Source organism: Tachysurus vachellii, chromosome 17 (assembly GCF_030014155.1).
Source record: "Tachysurus vachellii isolate PV-2020 chromosome 17, HZAU_Pvac_v1, whole genome shotgun sequence".
Taxonomy (NCBI): domain Eukaryota; kingdom Metazoa; phylum Chordata; class Actinopteri; order Siluriformes; family Bagridae; genus Tachysurus; species Tachysurus vachellii.
The window spans coordinates 16,348,879-16,360,030 of NC_083476.1; the positions used below are offsets into that span (position 1 = coordinate 16,348,879).

General features: G+C 38.3%; 1 protein-coding gene across 1 annotated transcript; it reads left to right on the forward strand.

The window, feature by feature from the left end:
* The first annotated feature begins 882 nt into the window (after positions 1-882).
* Positions 883-10,505, forward strand: rrm1 (ribonucleotide reductase M1 polypeptide). The gene is made up of 19 exons (XM_060890999.1): positions 883-1,021; positions 2,550-2,638; positions 2,935-3,112; positions 3,311-3,411; positions 3,489-3,548; positions 3,659-3,698; positions 3,793-3,955; positions 5,136-5,277; positions 5,358-5,441; positions 6,062-6,223; positions 6,443-6,522; positions 6,666-6,867; positions 6,994-7,143; positions 7,289-7,510; positions 7,623-7,699; positions 8,703-8,838; positions 9,098-9,193; positions 9,282-9,470; positions 9,559-10,505. Exons 1-19 carry the CDS (start codon positions 1,003-1,005, stop codon positions 9,748-9,750), a joined length of 2,382 nt encoding a protein of 793 aa, XP_060746982.1. The 5' UTR covers positions 883-1,002; the 3' UTR covers positions 9,751-10,505.
* The last annotated feature ends 647 nt before the right edge of the window (positions 10,506-11,152 follow it).

The following is an 11,152-nucleotide window of genomic DNA, read 5'->3' on the forward strand; positions in this document are numbered from 1 at the left end:
GGGGTATGTCTTTACCAGCTTTGCACATCTAGAGAGTGACATTCTTGCCCATTATTCTTTGCAAAATAGCTCAAGCTCAGTCAGATTGGATGGCGAGTGTCTGAACAGCGATTTTCAAGTCTCACCACAGATTCTCAGTTGGATTTAGGTCTGGACTTTGAATGGGCCATTCTAACACATGAATATGCTTTGATCTAAACCACTCCATTGTAGCTCTGGCTGTATGTATTTGATTTGATTTGATTTAATGTTTAGGGTCACTGTCTTGCAGGAAGGTGAACCTCTGCCGCAGTCTCAAGTCTTTTGCATACTAACAGGTTTTCATCTAAGATTGTCCTGTATTTTGCTCTATCCATCTTCCCATCAACTCTGACCAGCTTCCTTGTCCCTGCTGAAGAAAAGCATCCCCACAACATGATGCTGCCACCACCAAGGCTTGGGATATTAATTTATAACCTAGCCCTGCTTTAAACTTCTCCACAACTCTATCCCTGACCTGTCTGGTGTGTTTTTTGGTCTTCATGATGCTGTTTGTTCACTAATGTTCTCTAACACACTTCTGAGGGCTTCACAGAACAGTTGTATTTATACTGAGATTAAATTACACACAGGTTCACTCTATTTACTAATTAGGTGACTTCTGAAGGCAGTTGGTTTCACTGGATTTTAGTTAGGTGTATCAGAGTAAAGGGGGCTGAATACAAATGCACGCCACACTTTTCAGATATTTATTTGTAAAAAAAAAAAATTGGACACCATTTATAATTTTCATTCCACTTCACAATTACGTGCCACTTTCTTTCGGTCACTGAGATTGTTGAAAGGCGCTATATAAAATAAACTTATTATTATTATTATAACCGGAACCGGAAAAGACGTCATTTGAGGTGCCCGGGCTTTAGATTTTACGGCGGGCATTGCGGTCTTACATCAGTTGGTCAAACATCATTTGGATTTAAAATTCACCATCTTTATATTGTTTGCTATATAACCTCAATCAATATGCACGTGATTAAGAGAGGTGGGTATTTTTCATTGCATATATCCAGAATGGCTGCAAAAATATTAGGAACCTTGTGACAGTTAGCTAGCTGATTTAGCATAGTTTTGTTTCCACAAGTTTTGTGTTTATGTTCCTACCCACTATACCTTATGATATTCAAATGATATATTTCTTATATATAATTGAATAAAACCGAAGTTTTTCTGGTTAATTTTAAATACAATGCAAGATGTTGAACAAAGCAGGTTAGCAAGCACTTACAAAGCTAGACTATGTATATTAGTGTAAAATACAACACTGGTTAATGTAATTACAGTGAAGTCACTTATTACTAAAATATTTGGAATAATATTGAAGTAAAAATATGATTTTTACTTATATTTCCTACACTTCTATGTTGCTCCTTTGTTATCTTCATTGGCGCCAAATCGCTTGACGCCTTTTGTTTACAAAAGTCTTGTCACTTTTTTTTAAACCTATTTATTATTAAATGATTGATTTTTACGCTGTTTTCTCTACCACTGTAAAGTAAAGTTCTGAATACTTTACAGTATAACACCTTAATCACAGACCTGTAAAATAAAGTCTCCATACAAACTAAGACTAATGATAAAAGACAGTCAATTTTACTGTATCAAGAAACCTTTAAAACATATTTTTTTTATTTCCTGAGGTTTGAATTAAAAATAGGTGTTGGTTTGTCAATCTCTCCTCAAAGATATGAGCATTAAAAGTATTTTCTAAAATCAGTTTCTTTGTCAGACAAACAGCAAAACTGCTTGCTGATGAAGAAAGTGACAGCTAGCTAGATGTATAAACAACTTCTCTTAGAAATGAATAGAAATGATAGACCAACACAAAGTGGCACATAATTGTGAAGTGGAAGGAAAATGATAAATGGTGTCCCTATTTTTTATTATTTTTTTTAAAAACAAGTAAATATCTGAAAAGTGCTGCATGCATTTGTATTCAGCCCCACTGAGTCAATACTTTGTAGAACCACCTTTTGCTGCAATTACAGCTGCAAGTCTTTTGGGGTATGTCTCTACCATCTTTGCAGATCTAGAGAGTGACATTTTTGCCCAATCTCAAGCCCCAGTCTTGCAGACTCTAACAGGTTTTCATCTAAGATTGCCCTGTATTTGGCACCATCCATCTTCCCATCAACTCTGAGAACCCTGTCCCTACTGAAGAAAAGCATCCCCACAACATGATGCTGCTACCACCATGTTTCATGGTGGGGATGGTGTGTTCAGGGTGATGTGCAGTGTTAGGTTTCTGCCACACATAATGTTTTGAATTTTGGCCAAAAAAAGTTAAATTTTGGTCTCATCTGACTAGAGCACCTTCTTCCACATGGTTGCTGTGTCCCCCACATTCTTTTAGAAATTAATCAAACCAAATTATATCCACCAAATTGACGAAAGATTAATTTGTCTACATGCTTCAGTTGATATGCAGATACTAGCACACACAATCTGTGTAATTTTCAGTCAGGTCTAAATTTCATAAAGTCTTACCAGATTGTAATTTTTATCGTTTACAGATGGACGCCAGGAGCGTGTTATGTTTGATAAGATCACTTCTCGAATTCAGAAGCTCTGCTATGGACTCAATGCTGATTTTGTTGATCCGGTTTGTATGCTTATTTTGATAGACTTTACATGTGAATGAAATTCATCTTGCTTAACTTAATGTAGTTTAAAAATTTAGCACAACAGACAGGAGCACATGCAAGTGAGGAGAAATTGGTGAAAAGAAGAATGTTGTCCCTGGCCTTGATTTGCCTGGGAAATTTGACCTCCTGTCAGACCTCATTTGCCTTGTTTTTAATGACTATGACAATATAGTAGAGCAGATTGGTTTTAGCAGTACTGTAACTTGGTTTGCAGTTTTCCTAGACATGTAAACCACGTTGTAAATGCTTACAGACTCAGATTACCATGAAGGTGATCCAGGGTCTGTACAGTGGAGTGACCACCGTTGAGCTGGACACACTGGCTGCAGAGACTGCAGCAACACTCACCACCAAACACCCAGACTATGCCATCCTGGCAGCCCGCATTGCCGTGTCCAACCTGCACAAGGAGACAAAGAAGGTCTTCAGTGGTGAGTAATCATGTGGGGTTAATGTCAATAACAGTGAATAAATATGATGACATCTTTGGTGTCCTAAATCTGACACGGCCAGTTACGAGGTGAAGGCTAACACAGATTATATTCTTGGGTCAGTGTTGATCCAAGAAATGTGATGCATTTTCCCCAACTAAAGTTAATGGATGTTTTTTATTTATTATTTTTTTGCAGATGTTATGGAGGACCTCTACAACTTTGTTAACCCCCTGAATGGAAGACACTCGCCTATGATTTCCAAGGACACTCTTGCCATTATAATGGAAAATAAGGATGTAAGAAAGCAGATTGAGTGTTTTGTTTCTCTGTAATGTGATTAGGTTTTAAACTTCTCATTTTCTTCCATCTATAGCGCCTCAATTCAGCCATCATCTATGACCGGGATTTCTCCTACAACTTCTTTGGCTTTAAGGTAATTTATCTGTTGGAAATTAGAATAAGTATTTGACCTCAGATATACTTGACCAGTAGTTTATATTGTTTATATATTGTTTATATTGTACAACACCTTCTTTTTTTAAGACCCTGGAGCGCTCGTATCTGCTTAAGATCAATGGAAAAGGTAAGAATAGATGTGGGAGAAATGTGTTTTTAAATGATAAACAATAGACACTCACTTTGCATAACTGGTTATCTGTGTGTCTGTCTGTCTGTAGTTGCGGAGCGGCCTCAGCACATGCTTATGAGAGTTTCAGTCGGCATCCATAAGGAAGACATCGCTGCTGCCATTGAGACCTACAACCTGCTGTCTGAGAAGTGGTTTACTCACGCTTCCCCTACACTGTTCAATGCAGGCACCAACCGGCCTCAGCTTTCCAGGTACACCCACACCACAGTGTTTGAAGAGTCATTACACAGAAGCTCATTTCATTAAAGGTGGGGTCTCCGTTGTTTGAGAAATGCTTCAGAAAACTTTGTTGGGACGCCAAAAAAAACAAAAACAAAACTAAAATGTAGCCAATGAGCAGAAAGGGGCGGGTCTTGTCAATATGTGTGGACAGAGTGTTCAGTGTGCATGTGTGACATTAGCACAAAGCGGTTTTAACATTGACATGGAGGATAAAAACAAAGAAAGCGAAAAAAGGCTTACGATAAGGCAAGAAGTAGGACCCGTATAAATATAGGATCAGCTTTCCAGTGCTGGAGAGAACAGAAGGAGCGGGAAGTTGGCCGCATATTCACAGATTCGAGTTTCCCCGAGTCAGTAACTCCTGAGCTAAACGTTGTTACTACACAAATAACACTTTTTTTTCTATCGTAGTAATGTAGAGAGGCAGCTACAACAGCGTTTTGTGTAGTAACAGCGTTTAGCTCAGGAGTTATTGTCTCGGGAAACTCGAATCTGTGAATATGCGGACAACTTTACTTAAGTCGCCAAGGTTGCTTTTTTCCTTCTCGATAGGTGAATAACGTTGGTTTTGCTTTGTTTCACAGAACTAATATATGCTGTCCTTTGCATGATTATGCTTGTGTGTCATTTTTGCTTGTTTGTTTATCTGCAAATGTATTGTTCTTCCCTTCAGCTATGATAAAGACACATTTCTTTCCATTAGTTGCCTGGGTTATGTATGCATGTGTGGGTGGAGCTATCAATACAGGTGTGGGACCCATTTGGGTTAGGGGCATGTTTGTTTTGGTGATTTCAAATGTCAACATTGGCTTTCAAACAACGGAGACCACACCTTTAAATCTGAGCTTTCTATGCTGTTTTCTTTTTATTCAATTTGTAGTAAGTTGGTTTAAAGACACATTTCTCCATCTGTACTGTCTACTATAAGATGTATGTAGTTCTCAAAGCAAAAATTTTAAATTAGACTTTAAATTAATGAGTGACTTCTTTATAGCCATGAACTAAACATGCATTGTTGCAATAAAAGGGCAGGTTTTTCCACTCAGACATGTTGGTTGCCTATCTGTGCCTTTTTATAAGCAAGGTCAATTTTAGTAGTTTTTACACTTTTTTAGTAGATTAACACTGCCACATGCTTTTCCCCACCAGTTGTTTCCTACTGTCTATGAAAGATGACAGCATCGAGGGAATCTACGACACTCTGAAGCAATGTGCGCTTATCTCTAAATCCGCTGGGGGCATCGGGGTGGCTGTGAGCTGCATTAGAGCCACAGGCAGCTACATCGCAGGAGTGAGTCCGCCTTCACCACTAGACCGCAGCTTAGACGGGTTCTACAAGTCATGAATTAATGATATTTTTTCTATTTTCAGACAAATGGCAATTCTAATGGTTTGGTCCCTATGTTGCGAGTGTACAACAACACAGCTCGATATGTTGACCAGGGAGGAAACAAGGTGAGAGAATGAAACCTTGAATTTGTACAGTACTAAGGCATGTAACTTACCAGCGAGATTGAAGCTGAACATTTACTATGTAAGGAAAGCCACAATTAAAATATCTTTTTTAGGACTGTTTTTTTACTGTAATATCATTAAACTGGCTCATTATTTTATTCTGCAGAATGCCTAGACAAGGTTCTAAAGTAAATGGAAAATATTTTTACTAAAATCCAATATCATATTTGGACGATTTCTTTATTTGGCTCATCATTTTTGGCTGTTTTAGAATCTACCAGATTTCCCTGATGGCCACATAGCATTTCAGATGAAGCCATTAGCTATTGTGCTAAAGTGCGATTATCCAGTTAGCAAACTGAAATACTGATGTACTGTAGGCCTTTATTTAACCACATGCATTACAAAATCTCAGCTGATCAAATTAAGTGAGATGGTTGACTGGGAATAGGGATCATGTGGAGGAACATCTAATGTTAACATGACAAATTGATGATCTGCAAGCAGACAGGGTTTATACACTTCAGCACTTCTGTTCTCTAAAATACAGGATGGTGTTGTCTATAACAAGCCATACTTCTGAGTTTACCATATATGACACAGCATCCTAATGTCTGCAGAGACCTGGAGCTTTTGCCATGTACCTGGAACCCTGGCACTTTGACATTTTTGACTTCCTGGAGCTGAAGAAGAACACTGGGAAAGAAGAGCAAAGAGCCAGGGACCTGTTCTATGCACTCTGGATCCCTGATCTCTTCATGAAGAGAGTAGAGACCAACGGGGTAAATGCAGCAAAGTTTAATTATCTGGCGTAGAGAATGAATTTAAATGGCATGTCATAGGCTTTAGTGTTTTTGTTTTTTTTTTTTTTTTTTTTATCAAACAAATAAATCAGCATGCCACAACGGTGTTTTGTTTTTGTTCTTTTCTGATCGCTTTTCAATGATTATTACTGTAGTCGTTTCTTTCTGATGTGTACACAATTTTGCTTTTTTTTGCAGGACTGGTCCCTTATGTGCCCGAACGACTGTCCGGGTCTGCATGAATGCTGGGGAGAAGAGTTTGAAAAGCTTTACACAAGGTAAAAAAGAAAAAACTCTACAGCAGTTACAAGTCTTTCACATGCGAGAGTTGCCACACACCTGACTGAACCAGAGCTGATTTGTTATTTCTGCTCAGAGAATATTTTTAAATAATTGATCGAAACGATTGTTTGCATGGCAGTTATGAGCAAGAGGGGAAAGCGAAGCGTGTGGTGAAGGCTCAGCAGCTGTGGTACGCCATCATCGAGTCTCAGACGGAGACGGGCACTCCCTACATGCTGTACAAGGACGCCTGTAATCGCAAGAGCAACCAGCAGAACCTGGGTACTATTAAATGCAGTAACCTGTGCACAGAGATTGTGGAGTACACCAGCAAGGATGAGGTGAAGACTGAGTACTAACAAAAACTGCACTGTGTCCATACACACTAGTTCTAATGTTTGGGAATGTGTCTATGAAAACGTGTTTTTATTTCCCCTCTTTCAGTAAACCTGCTTTTCTGCTTGCAGGTGGCTGTGTGCAATCTTGCATCTCTTGCTCTGAACATGTACGTAACACCTGAGAGAACATTCGATTTCCAAAAGTTGGCGTCCGTCACAAAGGTCATTGTTAGGAACTTGAACAAAATAATTGACATCAATTACTATCCAGTGCCAGAGGTGAGGGTTGTTTTTATTAACTTGTGTGTTTGTCTGTTTAAAAATATGTAAATTTATTTTAGTTATTTGTCAGCATTATGTTTGTGATTATGATGTTAGGATGTGGTTTGTGATGTGTGCTATTTTTTCATTTATTTTTGGATAGGCAGAGAAATCAAACAAACGCCACAGGCCCATTGGTATCGGAGTGCAGGGGCTGGCTGATGCCTTTATACTTATGCGTTTCCCTTTTGAGAGTACAGAAGCTCAGCTGCTCAACATCCAAATCTTTGAAACGATCTACTATGCAGCACTGGAGTCTAGCTGTGAGCTGGCAGAAGAACATGGCCCGTATGAGACCTACGCTGGCTGTCCTGTTAGCAAGGGTGTAAGTGTCCAAACTGGAGCAAGGCACTAGAGGCTCTCACATTCTTCCTAATAATAATTTATTATATGTGTGTAGATTATTAGCATTTAAATAACCTGTTCTTGTATCTCAGATCCTGCAGTATGACATGTGGGACAAGACACCGACAGACTTGTGGGACTGGAAGGCCCTGAAAGAGAAGATTGCAAAGTAAGGTTTAGTATTTGTGGGTCTGTTTGAACCTTATTCTGAAAAAGACTTTGCTGGTGCATGAAATACCAAATAAGATCTTAACCGTTCTGGACACTTTAGGACGTTTTCGTCCACTAGGTGGCCTAGTTTCCCCGGTTTTTTTTGGTCATATTTTACTTTGTTTCAGTTAGAGAAATAATTTTTTGGGATAAATCTTAATAAACATGTACTTTGGAAATTTTACACCCATACGTGCACTTCGAGATAAATTGTCCATCAATTTAATTTGATTAAATTCATTTTCTATAAAATATCAGATATTTTTGCAAAAAAATCTGTTAATCAACTTCAGTCCTTATCATTCTTTTTTATAGTAAAACGGTCATTTTGTGTGTATTTTTATGCAAATTTGACATCACTAATTAGTAAGTAAAAAGTAAAAATTGTTTTAAACTTTAGTAGTTTTGAACTACTTAGAACTGAATTAGAACTGAGGTTGATTAACAGATTTATGCAAAAAAGAATGGAAAAAAATATTAATCTGATTATATTTATACAAGCTTAATTTAGGGGATGCTTTTGAACACATACATGACGAATGGGTAGTATTCGTGATTTTTTTTTTTCGTGATTGGTAGTATTCTGGGCATGTGGAAAAGGGCAAATGTCATTGGGATGGACAAATTGGTAGTCCAGGATGAACAGAGTTTTCCTGTTACTTTTTTAAAATGAACAGTGGATGTGGAGTCTGAGCAACCATGAATGTGATGGAAAACCCTACACCTTACTGCCTTTTTTAAAACAAACAAGCAAAAAAAATTCATCAATTATCAGTGAAAATGGAATTTGGACAGTCAATGACGGTTCTTTGACAGAACAGGACAGAAGTTCTGTAGAAATGTTGGGCCAGGCTTATGACCAAAACAAGTTCAACTGTTTTCTGTTAGAAAAGAAAAGATGTAGAAGTTCCTATAAACAAACAGACATGACTGACTGCAGCTTTGCTTTTGTTGCTTTGTAGGCATGGGGTACGCAACAGTCTGCTCTTGGCTCCCATGCCCACTGCTTCCACTGCACAGATTCTGGGCAACAATGAGTCCATTGAGCCCTACACCAGCAACATCTACACACGCCGCGTGCTGTCTGGAGAGTTTCAGGTCAGACACAACTTACTTGTTTTTGTTATACGAGTTGCTCAGTTTTGAACAGGGAAGATGTAGCAAAGTTAAGAGAATGTGCCTTAGAAAATTGCATTACCTCCATGCACTGTTTGTGCCTCTTTTTTAATTTTTTTTTTAGGGATTTATCAAAGCTATGCTTTCATCATTTAGGAACAAGAATGTTCTAGAAATTATTCTTGTACGTCTTGAAGTATTCCGCATTCATTGAAGTATTTTTTTTATCATGTCCATTCAGATTGTGAACCCTCACCTGATGAAAGATCTCACGGAGCGAGGACTGTGGGACGAGGACATGAAGAACCAACTGATTGCTCATAACGGATCCATCCAGGTTAATATTTTGTTTTCTACATAGTAAAGTTGATCTGTATTCTTCTTGGTGTCTCTTTTAATGGTTCTTGGTTTACTTTGTTTTACAGGAAATCTCCACAATTCCAGACGACTTAAAGGAGTTGTATAAGACAGTATGGGAGATTTCACAAAAAGTGGTCATTAAGATGGCTGCAGACAGAGGAGCTTTCATTGACCAGAGCCAGTCACTTAATATCCACATTGCTGAGCCCAACTATGGAAAACTCACCAGTATGCACTTCTATGGCTGGAAGCAGGTGACTGAAAGGATTTATTCTCCATCTTTTGGTGTTTGGTGTGCTGTTCTAGCTACATGCTTTGCTCACACTATCATTTTCTCTACAGGGACTAAAGACTGGCATGTACTACCTCAGGACAAAACCAGCTGCCAACCCCATCCAGTTTACCCTGAACAAGGAGAAACTGAAGGTGGCGCAGGAAACCAAAAACAGTGAGGAGGAGATTAAGGAGAGGAACAAAGCTGCTATGGTTTGCTCTCTGGAGAATAGGGATGAGTGTCTGATGTGTGGCTCTTAGACACTTTCTTCTTTTCCTCATTCTGTTTTCCTCTGTTCCTGGTCAGGTGTTTATTAACTGATGAACTGAAGAAGGTTTAACTTTGCTATAAGACTAACTGGTATCTTATAAATATGATATTGTCTGGGATACAAAGCATGTGTACAGTTATTTCACTTGGCTACATGGTGTAACAGTATTGTACAGATGTTTTATCTTGGTATGACCAACATAAGTCATGTATCAAGGTACTAAGAGCAAAAAGTAGCCAGGTGATACATTTTTCATAAAGATCCTCTACACTTTCTAGTATTTTCAATACATCTGTATTAAAAAAAAAATAACTTTTATGTGATGATAAAACAATTTATAGAAAAATGAGTGAATATTGATCTTGTATATGAAAATGATCAACTTGTTTCTCAGCCATGTTGTTTATTAAAGCAGAATCACAGGTGTGTTCTTGCAAAGCAAGTGTACTGAGAATCCCCATGTGATAAATCATTCAAATGTCATGGGACTCTTATAGGACATCCTGGCTATGATGCACAAACAGGTTTAGAGCAAGCAGCAACCTGCATAGGCCATGGGGACAAATTATAGCTCACTTAATAAAACTTAATTCAGGGGAAAGGGGAGAAGGAAGAGTCAGTTTACACTGCATGGAGCTATGTAACATTTTTGTAAAAGATCATGTAACATCATGTAATAACAATTTGCCTATCATCATAGCTTATAAACCACGATAGGACTTTAATAAATGACCTAAAATATGATTATTTGAATGATTTTACACACACACACACACACTATCCTGTCATAAATGCAACAATGTTTGAGCTTAACAAGCAAGTTCATAATCACAAGCTTCAGTAGAATGTGCTAAACCAGCAGACAGATACATCAGGTTTCACCCCAGTCAGCTAAGAACAGGAATCTGAAGCTACAGCAGGCAGGTCTTGTGCTTTACTTAAAGCTACTGCTCGCTGGATGGTTTTTTTGCACCAATCTGTGTAAACGGTAGAGACTGATGTTCTTGAAAATCTCAAGAGATCAGCAGTGTCTGATATAACAGGAAGCAACCAACCAATTACATAAAAAAGATCATGTTTTCCACTTTTTTGATATTAGAGCTCTTGACCTGTATCTATATACTGTATGGGACATGGTAGCCTAGTGGTTAAGGTGTTGGACTACTGATTGGAAGGTTGCGAGTTCGTATCCCAGGTCCACCAAGCTGCCACTCCTGGGCCCCTGAGCAAGGCCCTTAATAAATATGTAAGTCACTCTGTATAAGGGTGTCTGCTAAATGCTGTAAACGTACATGATGCATTGTGCTGCTGCAAAACAATTGGCTGATTAAATAATTAGTTATACCCTGGACTGGAGTGTATAGTTCTAATGATTTACATTTAAAATTTTT